The sequence below is a fragment of the Eleutherodactylus coqui genome, chromosome 12 (assembly GCF_035609145.1).
Source record: "Eleutherodactylus coqui strain aEleCoq1 chromosome 12, aEleCoq1.hap1, whole genome shotgun sequence".
NCBI classification, from domain to species: Eukaryota; Metazoa; Chordata; class Amphibia; order Anura; family Eleutherodactylidae; genus Eleutherodactylus; species Eleutherodactylus coqui.
Genome location: NC_089848.1, coordinates 16481449 through 16509270, shown reverse-complemented (window position 1 = coordinate 16509270; position 27822 = coordinate 16481449). Strand labels below are relative to the sequence as shown.

Here is a 27822-nt window from a genome sequence, read left to right as displayed (position 1 = left end):
TACGGTACATTTTTACACTTCTGTACTTACCAGATATGGGAATGCTTTCCGCATCACCTTCATGTTCCTTGCTCTGGTCCTCAGACTCTGATAAAGTGACTGATTTGTTCATTTCTCCTTTTCCAAGCCGCTGTTTAAGTAAAGTTACCTAAAGAAAAAAACAGCAGTCCACATGTAGGCTGCAGTCACAGCAGTAATACGGCTCCTTCAAAATCTATATAGGTACACAGTAGAATTACAAGTACGGGATGACATCCTGTCATGTGTAAACAGAAGGGCTCTTGCTAAGGTTTTGGTTCTTCTGCACAGAGCTCTATTACATAAGTATAACTGAAGCCTTATTTCTTTCATATATTGAGTAGTAAGTATTATAAACAGTAACAAAGGCTTATTGGAATGATAGACAAAACCAAGAAGTTTATTCATGATAAAACTATCTAGCTGGTAACCTCTGTCACCCAGTGGGACTTAAACTTCAAAGAAAAAAAAAAAACTCATTAAAGTCTACATTGACATTAAAAGGGTATTTCTGGCATTTTGAACTGATAACCTATTCTCTGGTGGGTCCACCACCTGGGAACCACGTCCACCAGCTGACTGCACTATCAGTGCAATGGGTCGGATGTTGTCATAAGTGGTCACGGTAGGAAGTGGGAACGCCACACTTCTTACACTTCCTACTTTACATACGGTCAGGACAGGTTGTGATGTCCTGAAATTAAAGGGGTTGTCTCGTGAAATCAAGTGGGGTTCAGCACTTCTGTATGGCCATATTAATGCACTTTGTAATATACATCGTGCATTAATTATGAGCCATACAGAAGTTATTCACTTACCTGCTCCGTTGCTAGCGTCCCCGTCGCCATGGATCCGTCTAAATTCGCTGTCTTCTGGCGTTTTTAGACGCGCTTGCGCAGTCCGGTCTTCTCCCTGGTGAATGGGGCCGCTCGTGCCGGAGAGCTGGTCCTCGTAGCTCCGCCCCGTCACATGTGCCTATTCCAGCCCATCAGGAAGCTGGAATCGGCAATGGACCGCACAGAGCCCACAGTGCACCATGGGAGAAGACCCGCGGTGCATCGTGGGTGAAGATCCCGGCGGCCATCTTGGTAAAGGAAGAAAGAAGTCGCCGCAGCGCGGGAATTTAAGTAATAAACTTTTTTTTTTTTAACCCATCCCTTGGGTTTGTCTCGCGCCGAACGGGGGGCCTATTGAATAAAAAAAAAAACCCGTTTCGGCGTGAGACAACCCCTTTAAGAGAAGTATGGTGCTGCTACTTCCTGCCATGACCACTGATAAGAACATCTGGTGCACTGCACCAACAGTACACCAGATATGGGTCCCATGAGGCAGACCCCGTCCATCAACTACTGATGAACTATTCAAACGATAGGTCATCAGAAGAGATGAGCAAGCACACTAGTCCGAGCTTGATGCTCGTTCAAGTATTAGGCTGCTCGAGATGCTCGGTACTCGAGTCAAGCAACACGCAGTACTCAAGTCACTTTCATTTCCCTTCCCTGCATGTTTAGCGCCATTTTTTAGCCAATAAACATGTAGGGCAGGCATTACCACTTCCTGCTCTGACGTGCCAGCCCTGTGCGCGTCTACAGCAGTGAGTGGCTGGGTCGATCAGGTGACCGCCGAGTACTTAAACTGGTGCCGCCCACGGCTTGCCTCAAACGCATGCTGGCAGAGGCTAGAGAAAGAGCTGCAGACGCTGAGATAGGGAAAGTGCTAGTGTAGGCTGCGGTTAAGCAGGGATCCTGACATCAAGAACCCAATAGTCCAGACTTCCTGTTCCGACGCTAGCATGGAGAGCTGCAGATAGGTAAGCTCCTGCTGCACACCCGGCCTCAGAGAGCTACACAAGGAGCAACATCCAGCTGACAGACCAGGAACAGGCCAGTAACATAGTGGGCACCACCCGTCTGACCCATCCCAGCCCTGCTGAAAGAGTCTGTAGAGCCATCGGGAGCCTCCCCACACCAGCTCCACTTAGACACAACAGCCGGGGGTTAACTGGCATGTGCCTGTGCAGGGAGGCCCAGCGCTGCTGACAGCAGCCAGTGAAGTGCCCAGCAACATACCTCGATAGGCACCTCTAGCAGCGGAGGGGCTCACCAACAGGAGGGAAAACAGCCGACATCAGAGCCCTGCTCTCTGCCCTCAGCCCCTGCATCTCCAGCTTCTGCCATGAGCCCGGCCATAGCAGGAGGTGAAGCCACGCCCCCCTGCTTGAGTGAGGCCGGCAGCACACAGGCTCTGCTAGAAGTGCAGAGCAGGAACAACGGGAGCACACTGCTAGAAGGCAGACTACAGTGCAGAGCAGTAACAACGGGAGCACACTGCTACAAGGCAGACTACAGTGCAGAGCAGTAACAACGGGAGCACACTGCTACAAGGCAGAATACAGTGCAGAGCAGTAACAACGGGAGCACACTGCTAGAAACTTTGAGGAGTCTACCCAAAATGGTGAGCAGCGATGCGGCCATATTAGCGTTACCATCCCGCTGCTTTGCCTGCTGAGAAGTTCGCTGCTAAGCATAAAGGCCAATGCTTTGCGGTTAGAACAGGAGACGGGGGATGACAGTATGTTGCTTGATAGCCAGACCACCCTCACGTCTATATCTCAGCGTGTTTTGAAGGAGGAGGAGCAGCAGGAGGGGGAAGATACTGCTGGCCACATTGCAGAGGGTACCCATGCTGCTTCCCTCTCAACTGTTCAGCATGTATGAGCTGAGGTGGAGGAGGGGGGAGGAGGATCCTGAAAATCATCCTACTAGTGAGGACAGCAATGTGTTGCGTACTGGGACTCTGGCACACATGGCTGGCTTTCCTGTGACCCTCGCGTTAGACGCATTCTGGCCAACACAGATTACTGGGTGTACACCCTTCTCGAGCCACGGTATAAGGAGAACCTTTCCACTCTCATTCCCGAAGAGGAAATGGGTACGAGAATGATGCAATACCACAGGGCCCTGATAGAAAAAGTGATGCTCAAGTTCCCATCTGACAGCGCTAGCGGCAGAAGATGCAGTTCAGAGGGCCAACTAGCAGGGGAGGTGCGGGGATCAGGCAGCATGTCCAGCGCAGGGAGGGGAACACTCTCCAAGGCCTTTGCCAGCTTTATGACTCCCCAGCAAGACTGTGCCACCACTCCCCAGTCAAGACTGAGTCGGAGGGAGTACATAGCCGATCGTACTACCGTTCTCCGTGATGCCTCTGCTCCGTACAACTATTGGGTGTCAAAGCTAGACATGTGACACGAACTTCTGCTGTACGCCCTGGAGATGCTGGCCTGCCCTGCCGCTAGCGTCTTGTCAGAGAGGGTGTTAAGTGCTGTTTACAGTCATAAAGATGACAAAGGCTGGATTTCCCCAGACTTCTCTTCTCCACCGGTGGAAAGCAGCGGATCCTAAAGATTCTTTTAGCTGCAACAGGAGAAATATTCATCCTCTATCACCCCAAAAAAGGGGAGAAGTAGCTTGGTCTATCCCTCTCGGATATTACTCCTCCTCCTCCTCCTCCAACAGCCGGTCATCACGCTGAACTGCCAATTTTTCTGCGGGCCAAAAGGCTTTGTTAAAACCAATGTTTTCGTAGGGCTGCCTCCCAGGCTCTGTTATAAATTAAGCAACAACGAGCTGCATCTTTAAAAAAAGGCTTATGGGTTTCACTAGCCCTCGGGGTTAAGCAATTTTTCAGGGATCCGCATATACTCTTGCTACAGAAATGCTTCAGGGGTCCGCCTATACTCTTGCTACAGAAATGCTTCAGGGGTTCCCCTATACACTTGCTACAGAAATGCTTCAGGGGTTCCCCTATACACTTGCTGCAGAAAATTTTCTGGGGTCTACCTATACTCTCTACACAAATGTTTTGAGGGGTTCGCCTATACTATTGCTACAAAAAGGTTTAAGGGTTTTGCTTATACTCTTGCTACAGAAATGTTTCAGGGGGTTCACCTATACTATTGCTACAGAAAGGTTTGATGGGTTCGCCTCTACTGTGGGTGCACAAAGGCTTTCCTACTGCATTGTTCAGCTGTCTGACACATACACAGAATGAATTGGGCAGAAGTGTGGGCAGAGGCCAAGGTCCTGGGCAGGGTGAAACTCTGCCATGTTTGGGCACTCTCATTTTTTCATAATTCATGCTGTCCATGGGTTTCATGGGCTCACCTACGCTGTGGGTGCACAAAGGTTTCCCAGCACGGTGTTTTAGCTATCTGGCACAAATACACTGAATGACTTGGGTAGAGCACAGAAGGCTTTCCCATTGTGGTGTTCAGCTATCTGACACATACAAAGAATGAAGTGGGCAGAAGCAAAGGTCCTGGGCGGGGTGAAACTCTGCCATGTTTGGGAACCCTCATTTCTCATATTTAATACTGTCCCTGCGTTTCAGGGGCTCGCCTATGCTGTGGGTGCACAAAGGTTTCCCAGCGCGGTGTTCAGCTATCTGGCACAAATACACAATGACTTGGGTAGGGTGCAGAGTGCAGATGGCTTTCCCATTGCGTTGTTCAGCTATCTGAAACATACACAAAATGAATTGTTTCCCATAGCTATGTAACTCACGGCGCCTTGGGTCACACAAGGTGGAAGCTGGGACCGAGCCTGCTCTGGGCCCGCTCACGTGCTTCCCACACATAGCATTGCATAGGGAGCAAAAGTGAGCCTGGTAACTACAGGCCAGTAAGTCTCACTTCAGTAACGGGAAAAATTTTCGAGGGGATTCTGAGAGACGCCATCGATGAGTACCTCAAGGAGATTAAGGGAATAACTCCTCACCAGCATGGATTCATGAAGGGTCGCTCATGTCAGACAAATCTGATCAGTTTCTACGATGAAGTAAGCTCTAAGCTGGACCAGGGAGAATCTATTGATCTTGTATATCTGGACTTCTCTAAAGCCTTTGACACCGTGCCACATAATAGGCTAATATACAAAATGAGGCAGCTCGGACTGGGCGAAAACGTGTGTAAGTGGGTAAAAAATTGGCTCAACGATAGAAAGCAGAGGGTGGTAATAAATGGTTCGTACTCTGATTGGACCACAGTCGCTAGCGGGGTGCCACAGGGTTCAGTATTAGGCCCCACTCTGTTCAACATATTTATTAATGACCTGATAGAGGGGCTGCACAGCAAAATATCAATATTTGCAGATGACACAAAATTATACAATGTAATTAATGCAACGGAGGACAATATGTGGCTACAAACGGACCTGGATAAGCTGGGGGCTTGGGCAGAAAAATGGCAAATGAAGTTCAATGTTGAAAAATGTAAGACTATGCACATGGGCAAGAGGAACGGATGTCACGAATATTCACTTAATGGGGTACCACTAGGGAAAAGTGATATGGAAAAGGATCTAGGGGTATTAGTGGATAATAGACTAAACTGGAGTAACCAATGCCAGTCAGCCGCTGCAAAGGCAAATAAAGTCTTGGGGTGCATCAAAAGAGGAATAGGGGCGAAGGACGAGAACATTATCCTCCCACTATATAAGGCACTTGTCAGACCTCACATGGAATACTGCGTACAATTCTGGACACCGGTGCTCAGGAAAGATGTCACAGTGCTTGAGGGGGTTCAAAGAAGAGCGACTAAACTAATACATGGAATGACGGGACTGGAATACCCAGAGAGGCTGTCCAAATTGGGACTATTTACTCTAGAAAAAAGAAGGTTAAGAGGCGACCAAATAACCATGTATAAGTACATGAGGGGACAACACATGGATCTCTCCCGCGATCTGTTTACACCCAGGACCACGACGGTAACAAGAGGACATCCGCTACGATTAGAGGAAAGTAGGTTTCATCACCAACACAGAAAGGGGTTCTTTACTGTAAGAGCAGTTAGACTGTGGAACTCTCTACCGGAGGAAGTGGTGGTGGCAAAATCCATAGAGGAGTTTAAAAGGGGACTTGATGTCTTTCTGGAGAAGAAGGATATTACAGGATATAAATATTAGGTTAAGTGTCAATCCTGGTATATAGGCAGGTAGGAACTATTAGGGGTTGATCCAGGGAACAGTCTGATTGCCATTAGGGAGTCGGGAAGGAATTTTTTTCCCCAAAAGGGCTAATTGACTTCTGGCCTTGGGGTTTTTTGCCTTCCTCTGGATCAACACAGTAGGATAGACAGGCTGGACTAGATGGACAATGTCTTCATTCGGCCTTACATACTATGTTACTATGTTACTATGTTACCTTGGTAACGGTTTCTCTGGCTTATTATGCCACCTCCTCCTCCTGCTTGGGGTCAGCGCTGGTCAACATGTATTTACTCTCGTGTTATCACAGTTATCTGAGACACTGGTTTGGACCAGTCAAAAGAAGCGCAACTGAATTAATGAGACGTTCACAGCTGTACTAGCATCCGAGTCTGCTTTATGTACACGATTGCTGAGGGTGTGGGCAGAGGTCCTGGTGGGGGCAACTGCACCAGGTTGGGCCTGTGGAACTTCTTTGTGGTTCATCCAGTCTTTGGAGCGATGAAAGGAAACGTAACTGATGGCACAGTGGGTCAACCAGGTGGGGGCTAGGACAGAGTCTGACCCTGTGCCCACTTACACGCTTCCCACACAGTATTGCGGGTCTTACCTCAGTCAGAACTTGGGCTTATTATGCCTCCGCCTCCTCCTCGGGTTCTGAGGATCAGCGCTGGTTGGTATGTATTATTTCTTCTGTTTCATGTTACCAAAGTTATCCTAGATACTGGATTGCAGCGTTCACAGGAAGCGTAAAGGATTTAATGAGACTTTCACTGTATACCTGTGGTGGATACTTTTGCGACACCTGCTGCTTCAGCTGTATACCTGTGGTGGATACTTTTGCGACTCCTCCTGCTTCATCAACCGCTGTGTTAGATCGCTCGAAAGTGGGATCTGATTTAAACACGATTTTAGTATTTGTGATTTTAAGAAAGGAGTGGTGGATGGATAGAGCCTGTAGTTCACTAACCCGCCTGGCTGAAATAATTGCCACTTAGAAGACTGTTTTTATCGTTAGCATTCTTATTGGGAGTGATTCTAATGGCTCAAATGGTTCTGAAGACAGAGCTCTGAGGACCCAATTTAGGTTCCAGTCAGGGAATAGATGTGTGGTTTTTGGCTTCAACCTGTCTGCCGCTGTCAAGAACCTACTGCCCCACTTGACTTAGGATAATTTGGCGTTGAACAGGACACTAAGGGTCGCTATCTGGACCCTCAATGTGTTTGGGGAGAGGCCCATGTCCAGGCCTTTCTGTAGAAATTCCAAGATTGTGGGGATGTCCCGAGAAGAAGCCTGCAATTTCCTTTCCTGACCCCAAAGAATATACTTCTTACAGACCTTCTCGTAGATATGTTTAGTTGTTACTTTCCTGCTAGACAAAAGGGTCTGGGTTACTTTTTCGGAGAAACCCTTGCATAACAGTATGGATTCTTCAAAATCCATGTTGCCAAGCGGGGCCTGTCTATGTTTGGGTGGTTTAGAGGGCCCTGCATTAGTAGGTCTGCTTGGGAAGGAAGGAGAACTGGATCCTGTAAGCTTAAGTTTTTTAGGGGGCCGAACCAGCTCCTCATTGGCCAGAAGGGAGCCATTAGTATTAGAGTACATCTCTGGGAACAAAAGTGCTGGAGTACTTTCGGGATCAGAGGGATTGGCAGAAATGCATAGACCAGCCCCCCACCCCAGTTCTGGTTTAGGGCATCTACTGCTGTCGGTTGATCCCCTGGCTTGAGGGAGAAGAAGTTCTCCACTTAGCTTTTTTTTTTTTTTTTTTTTTTTTTGTGGCGAACAGGTCGATCCGTGGGGACCCCCACCTGACAGTCAGAGTCCTGAAGGCTTCCTGCGATAGGGACCACTCTACGGGGTCTATACGCCTTCTGTTGGAGGAAGTCTGCCCTCTGATTCAATGCACTCTTTAGGTGCGTCGCTGAACCTGACAGCACTCGAGCTTCCGCCCAGTGGAAGATTTTTTTTTTTGTGAGACTTTTTGTAAAGCTGGGAACCTTGTTCCTCCTTGACACCGAACGTGGGCTACTGACGTGGTATTGTCTGATAAGATTTTTAGATGCTGGTTGTATACACTTTCTCCTAGACGCTAAAGGGTCTCCCAAATCGCCCGGAGCTCCCTGTAATTGGATGATTGACCCTTTACCCCCGAGGGACATGGCCCCCGCAGAAATTGGGCTCCTATATGAGCACCCCATCCCCAGGCACTCGCGTCTGTTATGACGCAAAGAGCCGGATTCTGAATCCAGTGAATTCCCCTCAACAGGTTCGCAAATGACATCCACCAGCGCAGAGACACTTTCCCCGCATTCTCTAAGCGCATTCTGGTCCCTAGAGAGGACTGGTGTGCGCCTGAGCCCAGGCTACCCCTGGAATGCAAGAGGTCAGGCTCCCCAAAAGGGACTTGGCTTCTCAGATTGTGCAGTTACTTTCCCCAGAAATTTTTTGACCAGTAGCTTAACCCTTTCCAATCCAATAATTTTTTCTCATCCATTCTCCCCAGCTCCAGATAAATTGAAACTGGGGAGAATGGATGAGAAAAAAATACATTTTCCCTGCACCCTTCTGAACTGACAGAGTTCAGGAGGGTGCAGGTGCTCACTGCACCGTGGGGGGGGGACGACATGTTTACCTGTCCGGCGTCTTCCGCATTCTCCCTTCTGCCTCCCGGCTCAGCGATCATGTGACCGCTAGAGTCAGGTGGCACCCAGCGGTCACATGATCGCAGGGCCTGGAGGCAGAAGGGAGAATGCAGAAGACGCCGGACAGGTAAACCGGTCCCCCCACGGGGGCGTGGCCAAGCAGGCGAGCAGACCGGCCGCATGTAGGAGAGGCTCCTGCCTAAGCCAACCAAAAACGCCATCCTTAATCCATCCTGAGGGCCCCTGGACCCAACAAACACCGCCTGCAGTGAGGGGAGGCCGAGCTGTCCGCAGAGCGCACACAGCACCCACCGCGGAGGTAACACCAGCAGCGGACCTGCGACCGCTGCCGCCGCCATCTTTAATACAAGCGCCGGCCGCGGGGGGGGGGGGGGGGGGAGGAGGCTCGGGGAGCGCACGGAAGAGGCTCCTGGAGCGGCAAAAACAGCACAGGGACAGAGCTGATTGAGTGGGGAGGCAGGAGGGAGAGCACCCGAAACGGCGCCTATATACAGCCCTGAGAACGGGAGCCGCGGCCTTTCCCGCCAAAACCACGGGGGGGGGGGGGCCGAGGGGGACGCTGCAGAGAGCAAGCAGAAGAGAAAGCAGCACATAAAGCAGCGCATACAACCCTGTGAGGGAATTACTCACCAGCACTTCTGATCTACTCCTCTCTGCTGCATAACTACTGGCCCCTAGCAAACAGAAGATATAACGCAGCCAGCAGCCATCAAGAGGGAAAGTGGGGAGAATAGAGCAGTGCCCAGAATATAGTGAATATTACACACTCAACCAAAAGGACACTACCTGTGCCACAGCAATCATTAAAGTGCAGCCCCTAAGCAGCGGAGTACCCACTAATCAACATACAAAGCACATACTCCAAAGATGCTGTGCAACAGAACAGACACATTTATAGGCCCCCTGTCGGGAATCCAACATCCTATAGAATCAACTTTCTCGAGAGAAACATCAAAAGGTCTCACAATGGGCCCTACCAGACAGAACTCTGCAGCCGACAAACTAAAAGCGTTCGCCAGGGGAGATGCCCGTAAAGACCCCGGTCCTGAACCCATTACACTCGCTACAACAGGAACATCAGCGGCAAAAGACACCAGCCCAAGACCACCTGAGGGCACGGTCCAAACCCTACAGCGACTGTCTGAGCAACTTCTATCCGCAATACAGACGTCTACCGCTACTCTTACTAGCAAAATCGATGAAGTAAAGGTCGACGTAAGTCTACTAAGGCAAGATCTTCAAAATTTGAGAGAACGAGTCACAAGCACAGAAGATAGAATCTCTACATTAGATGACACTGGCTCTCTCCAATGTCAGCCACGATATGGGACCTCACACAAAAGGCCGAATATTGGAGACAAAAAGCGGACGACCTCGAATACTGTTCACGGCGGAATAATTTACGTATAGTGGGTCTACCAGAACGTGCTGAAGGGCAGAGACCGGAAGAATTTATGGAGAAATGGCTCCGTGAACTTTTCCCTAATGCAGGACTCTCACAAGTCTTTGTAATCGAGCGAGCCCACCGAGTGCCCATGAAACCACCCATACCTGGGGCACCACCTAGACCCCTACTGGCGAAGCTACTCAACTCCCACGACAGACATAATCCTGCAAGCTGCAAGAAAAGGAGGTCCCCTGCGGTACGACAACGCTACAGTATCCATATTCCCGGCTTTCTCAGCAGATCTCCAGAAACAGCGAGCATCATTCATCGGAACCAAAAGGAAACTACGAGACCTGCAAATATCGTACTCCATGGCATACCCGGCACGACTACGAGTAGTGGATGGAGAATGCACCCGCTTCTTTACTTCACCATCTGAAGCAGAAAACTGGCTGGCTACCAGACGTCCACCAGAAGGACAGTAACGTATACATAACCATTTTCCTTCCTTCCTCTAGGTGACGGGACTCTCGTATAAATATGCAAATGTATACCTAAAGCTTTTTTAATATATGCCAGCAATAACGCCCTAGAAATAATATGTTAATGTCCAAACCTGAGACACGGAACTTAACCCCTTACTGTCTAGGGTAAATACTCAGCCCACACCCCTCAGACGACAGCAACAAGATGACCTCCCCCCAAGCAACAGCAGCCTGCGCCTCCCCCCCCCCCCCCAAACCAAAATCAGCACTCAAATGGAATAAACGTGAATTTGAAAAGCCCAGAGGGGAGGAAACTCACCCTCACCCTCCAAGGGGGCCCACCCAGTAAAAAAAACCATCAGGTTGAGGCCGGCTTCTACTACGGTTCTATTAACATAACAATACCTCAGGTATAGCCAAGATTAAAGCTGTCCTATGTAGGTTCCCCCAGTACTAGTACGCCACAAATTGTATCTCAGTAGAGAAAGCATTTAAATTTAACCCTTGTTTAAAGACAAGTTGTTTAAGTTCCAAGTTGGTAATATATTACCGCAATGTTTAAGAGTTGTATACATCAAGTGCTCTATACTGTTAGAAATGTACTGAAATACAGTTGCATGACGTATGATAAAAATGTAACCGGGTGCCACGGGGGAACTCCTGACAGACCGAAAACTATAAAGAAATTTATCCGGACTCGATCCACCTGCCGTTGCCTATGGCGGAGGTAATTTTCGTGTCATGGAATGTCAGGGGCATGGGATCAGCCAGAAAGTGATCAGAAATAAACTCCTTAATACGCTCCTGGCGGCCGCATGTACTATGTCTGCAGGAGACCCACCTTACACTCGAAACTACAAAAGTCCTGTTAAAACCATGGGTTCAGTGGTCCGCTCACTCGTGTCACACGACATACTCCAGAGGGGTATCTCTATTAATAGGAAGGTCACTTAGGTGGGAAGTAGAACAAATTAAAAGAGACCCAGAGGGGAGATATATATTTTTAAGAGCTAAAATCAATAATGACCCATATGTCCTTTTATGCTGCTACAATCCACCACCAGCAACAATAACTATTTTAGCAGACGGCATTCAATTTGCGTCCTTCTCACCAGACGCAACCATTATTTGCATGGGGGATATGAATATGATAATGGACCCCCTTGCGGACAGATTCGGGGGTGGTGCTCGGAGGGGGGGGGGGGGGGGGGAAGAGACATCGCTGTGACCCGACTGGCCTCTATCATATCGGTGACGGGGTGGCTGGATTTGTGGCGCATATTTCATCCACAATCACAAGAATATACCTGCCACGCAGCCCACAATCACGGGCTTAGTTGCATTGATTACATATTCGGGTCTCCTTCAATATTCCCTAAAGTTAACTCCATAGAGTTCCTCCCTCGTTCAATCTTGGATCACTCACCAATCCACATGGCTCTTAAAAACCCGAGTCTGACTATACATAAAAGACTCAAAATACATCCATTCTGGCTCTCGCTGTTCGGCCCTAATGACCGCATACTGGACCAGATCCAAATCTACTATGAAGCACATGAAGCACACTCAGACAGGACGCTAGTGTGGGAGCCATTTATGTCTTACTTCAGAGGATGCTTCAGATCCTCAATTTCCTTTATAAAAAAAAGCCACTTTACGAGAAGGAGAAAAATTAGCAGAGCAATGCCAACTGCTAGAAAGAGAATTTATCGCAGACCCAACAGACACTAAAAGAGATAGATGGCTCCAGACGGGCAGGAATTACTTACTATACTTAAGAGAAAAAGCCCAGAGAAACCTTTTCTATACTCGACAGTCCTTTTTTGAACTAGGAAATCAATCTAGCAAACTATTAGCCTGGATGGCCCGGCAGGAAACTGCGCCACCGACCGTACTGAGAGTCAAATCAGCCCAAGGGGCAACACTCACAGACCCAAAAGAGATCCTAAATAGATTTCAACAATATTATAATGATCTATACCAAACACGGACTGATTACTCACCAGAGGACTTGGAAATTTACTTAACGGACATAATATTCCCAGAGCTACAAGACGCCCACAAATCCCTGTTGGACTCCCCCATAACAAGCGAGGAGATTGAGGAAGCAATAAACGACATGGCAAAGAACAAAACCCCGGGGCCGGATGGCTTACCGATAGAGGTCTATCAACAATACAAAAAAGAAATACCACCACACCTACTCTCCCTATACGACCACATATTCAATAAAAAGCAGCTCCCAGAATCAATGTTAGAGGCCACCATAGTCCTCATCCTAAAGCCAGAAAAAACCCCTAAGACTGTAGTTCGTACAGGCCTATTTCATTACTGAACACGGACTACAAAATCCTCACTAAAATACTGGCTTCACGCCTAAACCAAGCCATATTATACACCCAGACCAAACAGGCTTCATCCCTGGAATGTCCACGTCAGATAACATTAGAAGGACGCAGGTGATTACGAAGGTGGGGTGGAGGTGGAGATCGGACTGGGCCCTGGCCTCATTAGATGCAGCTAAGGCATTCGACTCGGTTGAATGGCCATACTTGATGAAGACCTTACAGAAGTTTGGATTTGGGGATGCATTCATTAGATTAGATGGATCTCTATTCTATACAAGGCACTGACGGCTAGAGTAGTGGTGAGCGGCCTGACCTCCACCTCCTTCCCGCTCCACAGGGGGACCCGACAGGGCTGCCCGCTTTCCCCTTTCCTGTTCGCAATTGCAATAGAACCCCTGGCTTTGAGGATCCGACAGCACGCCTCATAGAGGTGTCCAGGTGGGACCCAGAGAAGACAGGATAGGGCTATATGCAGACGACATAATACTATATATGTCGGACCCCAGGAACACCCTACCATTAGCTATCACCCTAATAAACCAATTTGGGAATTTCTCAGGCCTCCATATAAATTGGCAGAAATCCGCATATATGCCTTGAAGACCAGAGAATTGGCAGACGGGGGAAGTATTCTGTAACCTACAGGTCACCCCCCAGTTTAAATACCTCGGGATTCACATTACCAGAGACCATACCCTGAGCCTCGACTTAAACATCACCCCCTTACTGACAACCCTACAATTAAAACTGAAATCCTGGAGCTCTCTGCCACTGTCTGTAGCAGGCAGAATAGACCTCATAAAAATGATAATACTCCCCAAGTACTTATACTGCCTAGAGCATGCAGAAACAACACCACAGAAATTCTTTAAAAAGACGAACTCCCTAATAATATCATTCATTTGGGGGAACACCAGAGCCAAACTTCAAATGGACACACTACAGCGACCTAAAGAAATGGCAGGAATGGCACTACCAGACTTCAAGCTCTATTATTTAGCGGGACAGGTCAGGTACATCTGTCACTGGCTATCAGGCTCTTCTCTCCCCAACTCCGAGCACCACCTGATGTTCTTCCTCTCGGAGGCGTCTCTTTGGATTGTCTTGGAGAAACCAGGACTGGTGACTAAACAGATGCTACCCATCCATAGACTTGCGACCAATGTATGGCAGGCATGCAAGCTACTGACCAAACGAGATGGCACCCCTCTGGAGACCCCCTTATGGGACAATAGAGCACTGCCACACCTTTTGAATCTACCAGACAAACAATTCTGGATAAATTTAGGAGTCACTACTTTAGAACACCTATACACTGACCAAGTACTAATCTCCTTCGAGCAACTACAACTACACCAAATCCCAAGACGGGCTTCTATAGGTACCTACAACTTAGGCACGCCTTAAGAGCACAATTCCCAGAACCCAGACAACCCTTCTCTCAATACCCATTAATAGGGATACTGTGCACCCAGGGACCCAAAAGATTGATATCGAGGTTGTATACCCACCTCTTACAATCCAAGATCCCCGAAACGCCAATGACAGCGGTGGAGAGGTGGAAAGAGCTCATTCCCACTCTCACCAGTGAGGACTGGGAAATCGCGATGTCCACGTACACCGCGGTGTCACCAGCTGCAAAGAATAAACTGACTCAATTATATATACTACACCAGTGCTATCTGACACCGATCAGACTGCACAAAATGAAGAGGATACCCACAAATCAGTGCCATAGATGTAGAGCCCCCAATGCAAACTTCAACCATCCAATATGGAGCTGTCCCAATATCTACACATACTGGGGAGAAATCACGGAATTCCTAACCCAACTGATGGGTATACCGGTACCACAAGACCCAGCAGTATGCCTACTGGGCATTCTAGACGAAGAGCAGTGGCAATACCATGACAGGGTTTTCCTCACCAAGACACTATTCTACGCCCGCAAGGCAATAGCCTTACAATGGATGGATAGACGCCCCCCCCCCCCGACACTCTCAAAATGGCAGAACATAGTGAATGCTATCCTACCATATGAAAAAATAGTCTACAAAAACAGAAAATGCCCCGAGAAATTCGACAAGGTATGGGAAAGATGGTGCGGATCAACAAGTACAATATTCACACAAGACTGATTCCAAAGCCTGCTGAGAGCAACCGTATCTAGAACAAACCGGTAAAACACAAGAAAGCTACGGCCCTCCACTGATACCATGAGCAGATACAATGCTACACTGTATTCAATACCAGCCTATGTTAATGTAATGTTTTTAAAGGTAATTACATAAAACACAAGAGCCTATGATGTAACCAAAGTTGTTTATTCATGCAATGTACGAAATACATATTGTCCAATAAAACGAGTTTTAAAAAATAAAAATAAAAAAACAGGTCCCCCCACAGTGCAGGCTCCCGGCTCAGCGTTCATGTGACCACTGGGGGTCAGGTAACACCAGCGGTCACATGATCGCCGGCCAGAATCTCTCTGCATTACATAGCGCTAATTGAGCGCTATGTAATGTGAAAAGAAGGCAGAAAGGGTTTTTAACCCTTTCTGCCTTCTTCTCGGGGGTCCTCGATGAGGATCAGTGCAGGAGTGCATCTGCACCCGATGTGTCTGATGATCGGGTGCAGATGCACTCCTGCACTGACTGCAGTGTCGGGCCTGTCCCAACATCGGAGCTGTGGAGGGAAATGATGATGTCGGGGCAGGCCCGACATTGGATTGGAAAGGGTTAATTCCCTGGACCTTTGATTCTGAAAGGAAGGAGCATTGGCTCTCTGAGTTGAGCATAAAGCCTAGGAACAATTTTTCCCTGCTGGGATTTAGACTGAATTTCTCCCAATTTATTACCCAACCAGAAATTGGAGCAGTTGAAGGGTTGTTGCCAGATGTTCCACTAGGAGTTTCCTGGATTCTGCTAAGACCAGGAAGTCACAATCGAGATTGATTTTTGTCTTAAGTAGGCCCCTAGTTCTGCTATGTTCTTCGTGAAGATTCAGGGGGGACTGATGAAATCCCGAAGGGGAGGCATCTGAATTGGAAGTGTTTTGTTCCTCTCCCCATGTTTAACGCGAATCTGAGGAATTTTTGGGAATCGGCGTGGATTGGTACGTGGAAGTACGCATCCTTCAGATCTATGGATGCCATATACACCCCCTTTCCTATAAGCCTAACCGCTGAGGATATCGACTCCATTTTGAATCTCCGATACCTGATGTATGCGTTCAGGGGTTTTAGGTTAATGATCATACGCGACCTCCTGCAAGGTTTCTTTTTCAGAAACAACCTGGAGTGATGACCTTTACATTCCTCTTTTTGACGTACCGAAGACACTGCTATTAAATGTAGCAGGTCTCGAACCCCTTGTTGGAGTAAACGCAACTGATGTGATGAGCCCCCTGTAGATAGAAACTTTCTTTTGGGATGGGATACCAGCTCTATTCAGTATCTGTGTTGTAGGATTTCGGGGATCCAGGAGCTCTCGCAGATTGGGGCCTATGGATCTGCAAAGCTCCTTAGTCTTGCCCCGATTGGGATGGCATCAGGGATTCTGCTTGGCGGGGTCCCCCTGGTGAGGGTTGAAGAGGAAGCCTCTCCCTTTACTCCCTTTAGGGTAGCTCCATCTGCCCGTCTTGCCCTTACCCTTGTAGGGCTCAGAGTGTTGCGCTGGGGCCCCAAAAAAGGGTTTTCCTTTTCTGCTGCTTTTCTTCCGGGAACCCTTTTTTCACTCTAGGATTTTGTCCAAATCCGGACCGAAATGAAATTGCCCATGGAAAGGGAGAGAGTATAGTTTGCTTTTAGAAGTTAGGTCACCTGACCACGATTTTAGCCACAGCACCCTTCTAGCGGAGTTGGAAAGTGCCATTGTTCGTACTGAGAGCTTCACCGTCTCCACTGATGCGTCTGCCAAAAAGTTCGTAGCCATCTTTAAGATCGGGTGTGAATCCAGGATCTGTTCTCTTGGAGTTTTGTTGGACAAATAAAGCTCCAATTGCTCCAACCATACCCCTAACCACACAGGTGGTTGCTACCTCGGGCCTGAGCAGACTAGCGGCTGCTTCTTACATCCAGTTTATTCCATTCCTTCTGGATTAATTTCACGGACTGGGAAAGTATGCCTACGCCCTTCCCCTAATCCTCCCAAGATTTTGTCCTGAATTGTGCGAGGCCTCCTGGGCTTCTCCATCTTGAGGGTGGCCCTCACTGATTTTAGGAGTTCCAAAAGGTCCTTCTAGTGAAGCAAAAAATATATTTATAGTAGTTTTCGTCTGAGGATTCCTCAGGAGCTGGCTGCTCCTCAAAGTCCGAAATTACCGAACTTTTTTCGGAGTCAGAATATCTTTATGGACTATAGGGGCGCTAATGGCCGACTCCTCCTTAACTAACTTGGCTATGCAAGCCCTGCACAGCGGTTTAGTGTATGTGGATGGCTACCTCTTTTCGCATTCTGCGCAGTTTTTTGTTTTTGTTTTGGGAGGGGCATCTTTTTTATCCCCCTGGCAACAAACATAGAGGTATACCACAATAAGCATAACAATACCTTTGCAACAAGTATGTATATGCTTTTTGCCCCAGGGGCTACTTAAGACCCCCGATTTCACCCCTGGGTCTGGAATGTCCAGTGCTGGAGCACTCATACTCCTCAAGTGCTGCAGTCACTCTTGAGACACCAAGCCTGCAGCCGTAAAGCTTATCTTAACGTCCAGCAAGTCTTCTCTCAGATGCCTCTTATTTTAAAATTTGGCGCCTCTTGCGCCCTGGCCACGCCCCCTCCTTGCGTTGCGAGACACTGCCGCGCTGACGTCATCACATCGGTCACGTGACGACGCCCTCCATCCCTCAGCGCTTAAGGAAGCCTGAGATCGCCGCGCTGGCCTCTATGCCGGCACCAGTCTTGCAGGAGCCCATGACCAAACAGAGGAGGAAGCCATGGCCCCCACTTTGAACCCCCCATGTGGCGCTGTGGGAGGAATCTGGCCTGAGTAAACCACCCCATGTGGAGTCCCGGGAGACGATCCTCAGGAAGGGAGGGCAGGCTGAAGCCCACCGCCCTCCGATCCATTGTAAGGCTTCTTTTCTTCATTTCTTTCTTGCTTATTTTTTGCTGGTGTCTCCACCAGCACCTCTCACTGATCCTGCCTCCAGGCAGAACAGGAAGACGACTGAGGAAGGTAGGAGAGGGGGAGGTTTAACCTTTCGGTGTGTTCCTGTCCTATCAGGAGGCGGCCATCTCAAGTGGTGCGGTCGTGGAGACGACTGGAAAAAAAGGGCTTTTCATTTAAAAAGTTACACATTTGTCTGTAAAAGGGGCTACACATTGCTTACCTCTGAGAAAAAAGCTGCACAACTGACCGGAATATCCGAACGCACCACTGTTGGAGTTTATAACGAAGTATGTAGGGTCTATTTTCTGACTATTCTAATTTTGGTCGGTGGTCCCCGAACATTATGTTCATGTTGTCGATTCTTGTTTTAGTCATGCAACAAAAGTACCATCGCGATTTGTTGCATTTACGCCTGTAAATCACTTTAAATATTGGCAGGAGACAAGTATATTTAAGGTCAGAAGAGCAGGGGATCTAGAGGATGTCCCAACTGGAAGTTTATCTGGTGGAATAGACAGTGAATGGGATTGAGCAGCCTGTATTGTAAGATATACATACAAGCTACAGAAAAAAAAACAGCACAGGATATGTTTGATTTAATAAAATTCACATAAAAGTGTCTGCAAGAATGATCAAAACAGGCTGGATTTAGATGGGGCGAAATTGAAGTGGAATTTTCGTGCAGACTTTCCGTACGGAAATTCCGCCTGGAATCTTAAGCCCGAGACTAAGTAGCAAAGTGGACGAGATTTGCAAAAATGTTGTCTACACGTTGAACAGTACGCTGCAGCCAAGCAGCACTGAAACTGACATGCCGTGCGGAATTCAAAGTCGTAGCATGTCAATTGTATCACCGTTTCCACTGCAGGCTCTCCTCTCTCTATGGGGAGAGATTACCGCAGTGAAATAGAGGTGGAAAAGCCACTTCCAAACCTCACCAAAAGGTGCGGGTTCTGAAGCTGCCTTTCCGCTGTGAAGAACTTGCGGAATGTCTGTGCGGTCCCGCTGCAGACACTCCGCTAGATTTCCGTCCCGTGGGAACGCAGCCTTAAAGTACCATTCACCTGATGCTCCTGGCAATTACCTGAGTTTGCAGAACACTAATTAACTGGTCTTTTTCCTCCAGAGATGCATCAAATTCTTCCTGCAGGTGTTTCTTGGCTTGCTGATCCATTTGAAGTTCCTATTTGAAATAATCAACAGAAAAAGTGTCCTTGTTAATCTCTGAGTTTATAAAAGTATACATTTACATAGGACACTCTTAACCAAGTGATTGCACACCAATTCCAAAATATTACATGGTTGTACAACGCAGCTATTCCCATGTATGTGCTCTCCCATAGACTTGCATAGTACAGCGCGTGCATGGGACTCTGAAAGTCAGAGTCAGATTTTTGTGCCAGGCGACGGTTACAGAGGGGACACCGCTGAATCATGGGAGCGGGTAAGTAAAAAAAATAAATATATACTACCCAGCTCCCTATAATCATTCACGTCCCCCAACAGCATCATAACTTAGTTTATGGTACTGTGGAGACATGATAGGTTTCTTATAAAAAGCATTTTCACTCAATGCATCGCTTCTAAATGCAGCAGTAGTTGCTAACCTGGTACAAGAGCTTTGGGATAAGAGAACACCCTAAAGCTTAATGTTGCTACTTTTGCAATTCGCATGCTACACTATTCATCCATTCACCAGTACTAGTTTGTGCGATTTCTTCATACTGATACGAACAGCATGAATAACCTTAGGCTAGGCTTTGACAGTAATGTGCTCGTTGATGTTAAGCAATACCATTTGACAATCTAGCAGCCTAATTCACATATAATTGGCCTTATTAAAAAAGGCCAAATGGCTAAATAAAACTTCACTACTGGCAGGTAGCACTGCATGCAAACTTTCTCACAGGGTAAAAAATAAGACTGTGAAACTTAAGAGTGCAACTGCAGTGCAAATCCCTTTAGGATTTGTCTAGCTATGAGGTCAAAAATTATCCAGTTATAGTAAAACTTCTTTAGGCTGCATTATCGGACTATCAACAGTTTGCTCCCCTGAAAGAAGCCTTAAGAGGACAAATAGTCACGTCTGATGAAGAGGTGGAGACAGTGAGGCATTCGTCACTTGAAGCCGAGCCCAAAACATTTTTTAATGAGGGAATAACAAAGCTTGTTGACAAACCGACAAAGTGTACTGAAAATCAGGGAAATAATGCAGATAAATAATGTATTTGTCTTTTCTGAAAGTTCGTTAAAATAAATTGTACAGTGAGAGTGCAGACAATTCTTGACTTACCCTCGTTTATTTACTAAAGACCGAGGGCTGAAACTTACCTCGCGCAATTCTCCAATTCTCCTTAAAGCCTTATCCTGACTCTGGCTCAAAATGGACTGAAAAGAGAAAACAAATAGAAAACAAAGTTAAGGCAAAAGATGAGGCATGTTCTAGGGGTAGGACTTTCAGGATTTAAATCAGACACCATGGTTGGTGCTGTCAATATATTCAAACTACAGACCGGTCTGCCGGAAAAAAAAAAAGTGGGCAAAAAAATGCAGAATTCGACATTTTATATGACAATTATCACATGTCTAAACAGCAAATCTTGCTCAACCTTCCACCAATGTAATCCTAAAACTCAGTTGCAATGGATCTCCTGCTGCAGGATAATCTAATTTACTCACTTTTCTCCCAATCCTTCAATCTGGTGTATTGATAGAATCAGTACTAAGAACTCCGTAGATGTCACCCAGATCCGGAGCTTATTGACAGAGTATAGAAAGCGAAGCCTACAACCACTTCAACCTTCATCAACAGTTCTAAACCAAGTATAGCCCCATATATTACTAATTTACATGATCACAATTCTATTACTCTAGCCTCATGTTATGTTAAAGGGAACGCACCACTAGGTTTCACCCATTGCAGCACTATATCAGGACTAATATAGCCGCTTGGGTTACAAAGGAAACAGCATGGGGCCAGAGCAGTTCAGGTACACTACCGTTCAAAAGTTTGGGGTCACATTGAAATGCCCTTATTTTTGAAGGAAAAGCACTGTACTTTTCAATGAAGATAACTTTAAACTAGTCCTAACTTTAAACAAATGCACTCTATACATTGCTAATGTGGTAAATGACTATTCTAGCTGCAAATGTCTGGTTTTTTGTGCAATATCTACAAAGGTGTATAGAGGCCCATTTCCAGCAACTATCACTCCAGTGTTCTAATGGTACAATGTGTTTGCTCATTGGCTCAGAAGGCTAATTGATGATTAGAAAACCCTTGTGCAATCATGTTCACACATCTGAAAACAGTATAGCTCGTTACAGAAGCTACAAAACTGACCTTCCTGTGAGCAGATTGAGTTTCTGGAGCATCACATTTGTGGGGTCAATTAAACGCTCAAAATGGCCAGAAAAAGAGAACTGTCATCTGAAACTCGACAGTCTATTCTTGTTCTTAGAAATGAAGGCTATTCCATGCGAGAAATTGCTAAGAAATTGAAGATTTCCTACAACGGTGTGTACTACTCCCTTCAGAGGACAGCACAAACAGGCTCTAACCAGAGTAGAAAAAGAAGTGGGAGGCCGCGTTGCACAACTAAGCAAGAAGATAAGCACATTAGAGTCTCTAGTTTGAGAAACAGACACCTCACAGGTACCCAACTGGCATCTTCATGAAATAGTACCCGCAAAACACCAGTGTCAACATCTACAGTGAAGAGGCGGCTGCGGGATTTTGGGCTTCAGGGCAGAGTGGCAAAGAAAAAGCCATATCTGAGACTGGCCAATAAAAGAAAAAGATTAAGATGGGCAAAAGAACACAGACATTGGACAGAGGAAGACTGGAAAAAAGTGTTGTGGACGGATGAATCCAAGTTTGAAGTGTTTGGATCACAAAGAAGAACGTTTGTGAGACGCAGAACAAATGAAAAGATGCTGGAAGAATGCCTGACGCCATCTGTTAAGCATGGTGGAGGTAATGTGATGGTCTGGGGTTGCTTTGGTGCTGGTAAGGTGGGAGATTTGTACAGGGTAAAAGGGATTCTGAATAAGGAAGGCTATCACTCCATTTTGCAACGCCATGCCATACCCAGTGGACAGCGCTTGATTGGAACCAATTTCATCCTACAACAGGACAATGACCCTAAACACACCTCCAAATTGTGCAAGAACTATTTACAGCAGAAGCAGGCAGCTGGTATTCTATCGGTAATGGAGTGGCCAGCGCAGTCACCAGATCTGAACCCCATTGAGCTGTTGTGGGAGCAGCTTGACCGTATGGTACGCCAGAAGTGCCCATCCAACCAATCCAACTTGTGGGAGATGCTTCTAGAAGCGTGGGGTACAATTTCTCAAGCTTACCTCAACAAATTAACAGCTAGAATGTCAAAGGTGTGCAATGCTGTAATTGCTGCAAAAGGAGGATTCTTTGACGAAAGCAAAGTTTGATGTAAAAACAATGTTATTTCAAATACAAATCATTATTTCTAACCTTGTCAATGTCTTGACTCTATTTTCTATTCATTTCACAACGCATGGTGGTGAATAAGTGTGACTTTTCATGGAAAACACAAAATTGTTTGGGTGACCCCAAACTTTTGAACGGTAGTGTATGTTCATTGGACCATTTGAATATAATTAGGATATAGCGTGGGACTTTTAATTTTTTCTTAAAGTGCTATTCTACATGGGGAAGGCCAGTAAAGTATATTTGGAATTGCCAGTCAGCATATAATAAACTCCCCACCATCCACGACCATTTTACTGCCAAATCTTTAAATCTGCTCGCTCTCACAGAAACGTGGATACAGCAGTCTGACACGGCTTCCCCTGTTGCACTGTCTTACAATGGCCTGCAGTTCTCCCATACCCCCGAGACCAGATGACAGGCGTGGCTCTTCTCTCCCCAAAATGTACTTACCAGGTCATCCCCGCTGTACTCTCTCACTTTTCCATCATTGGAGGTACATACGCTACGGCTTTTCCGCCCACTGTCCATGCGAGTAGCAGTTATCTACCGCCCCCCAGGTGCTGCTCGCCTGTTTTTGGACCACTTTGCCGCCTGGCTCCCCCACTTCCTTTCCTGCGAAATCCCAGCCCTCATCTTAGGCAATTTTAACATCCCCACTAATGACCCCAACTCCCCATCTGCCTCTCAGCTTCTTTCGCTCACCTCCTCCCTTGGTCTCTCTCAACTCACAGCCTCTCCCACTCACAGGGATGGCAATATTCTGGATCTGGTCTTCCTCCGGCTCTGCTCTGCTTTCAACTTCACTAACTCCCCTCTCCCGCTCTCAGATCAGAACCTCCTCTCTTTCGCTGTCACGCTCCCTAACATCTCTCCACACCCACTTACCTACCATACCTACAGGAACTTTGAGGCCATTCACACCCAAGACTTTGCAGAGTCCCTACAGTCCTCTCTGTCCCCTATCTCTCTCCTGCCCCAATCTGGCTGCCGATCGCTACAACACCGCTCTCAAACATGCCCCAGATGAAGCGGCGCCCCCCCAGGCTCCAAGCCATCCGATGTAGAACGCGGCAACCCTGGCTAACGCCTCAAACGCACTTCATCCGGCGGTGCTCTAGAAGTGCTGAACGGCTGTGGAGGAAGTCGCAAACATCCGCAGACTTTTTCCACTACAAATGCATGCTCAGAATCTACAACCTCTCCCTCCATCATGCCAAACAAGTCTACTTCACCTCTCTCGTCTCCTCATTATCGCACAACCCTAAACGGCTCTTTGATACTTTTCACTCCCTTCTCAGCCCTAAACCGCAGCCCCCTGTGACGGATCAAAAAGAAAATTGATGACATCCGTCAAGAAATAACTTCCCAATCCCAGACTAGCCCTGACCCTAGTCTTGTCAGCACTGCATCTAGCTCCTGCTCACTGTCTGTACTCAGACCAACGACAGAGGAAGAAGTCTCGAAATTGCTCTTCTCTGCTCACCCCACCCACCTGCGCTAGCGACCCTCTCCCCTCACACCTCCTCCGATCCCTCTCCCCAGTGGTCATCTCCCATCTCACCACTATATTCAACCTCTCTCTGACCTCTGGCATCTTTCAAACACGCCATCATATCCCCACTGCTAAAGAAGCAGACTCTTGACGTGACTGATGTTGCCAACTACCGACCCATCTCAAACCTCCCCTTCATCTCCAAACTACTAGAACTGCTGGTTTACTCCCATCTATTAAGCTATCTATCAGAGAACTCTCTCCTCCACCCCCTACAGTCTGGCTTCCAACCACAACACTCGACAGAAACTGCCCTTACAAGGGTATCAAACGACCTACTGACAGTCAAATCAAGGGGTGATTACTCCCTACTGATCCTCCCTCGACCTCTCCGCAGCATTTGACACTGACCACAAACAACTCCTCAGTATGCTTCGCTCCATCGACCTAAAGGACACTGCTCTCTCCTGGTTCTCCTCCTACCTATCTGACCACTCTTTCAGCGTCTCCTTTACTGGCTCTACCTCTCCTTCTCTTGCACTTGCTGTTGGGGTCCCCCAAGGCTCGGTCCTTAGCCCCCTCCTTTTCTCTATCTACACAACCCCTGTTGGACAAACCATCAGGAGATTTGGCCTCCAATACCACCTCTATGCTGATGACACCCAGCTATAGACCTTTTCCCGTACCATCTCTGCACCTTTCCTCCAAAACATCACTGACTGTCTGTCCACTGTCTCTAACACTATGTCTTCTCTCTACCTAAAACTAAACCTCTCTAAAACTGACTTACTGGTATTTCCACCCTCCACTAACCGACCTCATCCTGACATCTCCATCTTGGGGTCATATTCGACTCCGATCTCTCATTTACCCCCTACATTCAATCTCTGGCCGGAACCTGTCAGCTGCACCTCAAGAACATCACAAGAATCCGCTGTTTTCTCACCACAGACACGCTGAAAACGCTTATTGTTGCCCTCATCCACTCACGGCTCGATTAATGCAACTCGGTGCTGATCGGCCTCCCCTGCACCAGACTCTTCCCTCTCCAATCCATCCTGAATGCGGCAGCCAGGCTCATCTTCCTGTCCAGCCGCTACTCGGACGCCTCTGCCCTGTGCCGGTCACTGCACTGGCTGCCCGTTAAATACAGAATTCAATTTAAACTCACTACCTTTAGCTACAAAGCCCTCCACAGCGCAGCGCCCCCCTAAATTGCCTCCTTTATCTTAATCCATCACCCAGCCCGGGCTCTCCGCTCGGCAAACGAAACCAGACTGCACACCCCCCTAATTCGAACTTTTCACTCCCGCCTCCAAGACTTCTCCAGAGTAGCACCAGTCCTCTGGAACGCACTACCAAAGGATACCCGAGCAATCCCGGACTCGCAGAACTTCAGGCGTGCTCTAAAAAACACACCTCTTCGGGGAGGCATACCGCATTCTCTAAACAAACTCCTCTATACGCCGCCTGATAACATGCTCCCTGACCTACTGACTGCAATCCCTGCTAGCCGTCATAAACCCCTTCTGCAGTCATACTGATCCTGCCGTCACATGGCTAAATGACTGACCATTGACTGTATATAGCATCCCTCACTCTCCACCCTCGCCATACTGTGCACATCTCCAGCCATTTTACCTTCTGTATCACCCCATTACTTGTAGTATGTAAGCTAGTTTGGAGCAGGACCCTCACCCCTATTGTTTCCATCAACTGATTAAGATTGTAACAGTTGTTCTGAAATTTTTTGTACTTTTGTCTTTCTGTATTCCCCCTGTCTATGCAAGCGCTGCGGAATATGCTTGCGCTATACAAATAAAGATTATTATTATATTTAGGAGGCTTTAATTACCAATTTAGTTCTGCAAAAGCCAAAAACCTCTTAAAATGTTGATCCAGGGATTATTCTAATTGCCACTATGGAGTCAGGAAGGAATTTTTTCCCCCTAAGTGGGCTAAATTGACTTCTGCTTCATTGGGGGTTTTTTTTGCCTTCCTCCAGATGAACAAGGGGTGGTGGAAATAGGCTGAACTAGATGGACGTTGTCTTCTTGCAGCCTAATATATTATGTTACACAATGCAAACAGATTAAAACTCACCTGCAGTTTTTCTTTGTCTCTCTGAACCGTTCTATATGCGGTGACTAACTGAAATGAAAAAAGTTAACGTTTAAATCACCTACAGAGTTAACTGACAAAACAACATGTGACTTTGGGTCCATTGACAAGGGTAGGTAAATTACCCAGAATGAGAATCGATCAATGATATACCAAGTCAATTGGTGCTCGTTAATACTTTTTATACTGGGCAATTGTTGGGGAGGAGAAGCCACATGAATAATCGCAACTCATGATCAGTCACATAACTGTCAATTCCAATTAACGTCAAACGCACATCTCTTGTTACACGGATGGATGTGCTGCAGACATATGATCATTTTTATGTGCACAGAAAAGGTGAAAAATCAGCCAACAGAGCATTTTGCTCGTTTGTTTGATGATTGTTGTGTTGTTCATTGCTAGGCAACGATAGGGAACAAACATTTATGCGAACATTCATTTGGCCAAGCATCCTGTGCGAACAGGCCTTCATGTAACGTGATGACAACCCTTTTCCCATATGATGTCCAAATCTGCTATAACTGATGTCTTTTGATTTAAAGGGATACAGTAAGTCATCATTTTCAGTCTCGGGACCATGAAGTATAGTGGGTTGAGAGAGAACAGGAAAGGAAGGCTCCACTCGTGAAGCCGATATGGAAGAAGGCTCCAAGTACTGGGCCACGTTATCAGAAAGCATGCTTGAACTAGAGAATGTGAAAACAAGGGGTTTATCAAATTTGTTTAAGAGAGTGATGTGGAACTGCAAAAACCAACTGCGCTGTCAAAAGTCCATCCTGGAAACCGTGACAATAAAATTTCTGGGGTGACCTATGTAACACATTACAAAAGGACTGTACTTCCACATGAAGATAAATAATAAAATAAGAAAAGTATCAAAAAGTTTCCACAAGAATTTAAATGTTGTTCTCCCCAAGATTCTAGGCTGGCAGTAGATGTATCCACCAAAGCAGTTTGAAGACTCTTTAACCCCTTAATGACATGGCCTATTTTGGCGTTGAGGACCAAGTGATTTTTTCGTATTTTTCCATCTCCATTTTTCAAAAGCCATAACTTTTTTATTTTTCCGTGGACGCGGCCGTATAAGGGCTTGTTTTTTGCGTGGCGAGCTGTAGTTTTTATCGGTGCCACTTTTGGGTACGTAGACAATATCGTAAAATTTAAAAAAAAAAATTTTTATGATAACATGGAGATAAACCGCATCAATTCTGCCATAGATTTCTTTTTCTTTTTTTTTTACAGCGTTAATCATGCAGCATAAATGACACAAAATTTTTTCTGCGGGTCGGTACAGTTACAACGATACCAAAATTGTTATATTTTTTTAGGTTTTTACACTTTTTTGCAATAAAACCCCCTTTTTTTTTGGAAATCTTTTTTTTTTCTCTATAGCTGCATTCAAAGTCCTGTAACTTTTTTTTTTTTTTTTATGTACGGAGCTCTATGAGGGCTTATTTTTTGCGAGGCGAGCTGTAGTTTTTATTGGTACCATTTTGGTGAATGTACGGCTTTTTTGATCACTTTTATTGCACTTTTTGGGAGGCAAAATGCTAAAAATTAGCATTTTGCCTCTGTTTTTTAGCTTTTTTTTTTTAACGCTTTTTGTCGTACAAAATGAAGTGTGTTCAACTTTTTGTACACGTCATTACGGACACGTCAATACCAAATATGTGGGGTTTTCATTTTTTTCCCCTTTTTTTATGCTAATATTAGAAAAAGCATAAAAAAAGGGTT

The 27822-nt window shown here is 46.7% G+C and overlaps 1 protein-coding gene across 2 annotated transcripts in view; it reads right to left on the bottom strand.

Moving 5' to 3' along the window:
• GOLGA4 (golgin A4) overlaps positions 1-27822 on the bottom strand; it is a 238344-nt gene that overhangs the window by 182854 nt on the left and 27668 nt on the right. For both annotated transcript variants that reach the window (XM_066585713.1, XM_066585714.1), the window contains 4 exons: positions 26068-26115; positions 20333-20389; positions 19086-19184; positions 31-148 (listed from right to left, as the gene is read on the bottom strand). In XM_066585713.1, coding sequence (XP_066441810.1) covers positions 31-148; positions 19086-19184; positions 20333-20389; positions 26068-26115 — 322 coding nt within the window. The remainder of the gene's footprint in view (positions 1-30; positions 149-19085; positions 19185-20332; positions 20390-26067; positions 26116-27822) is intronic.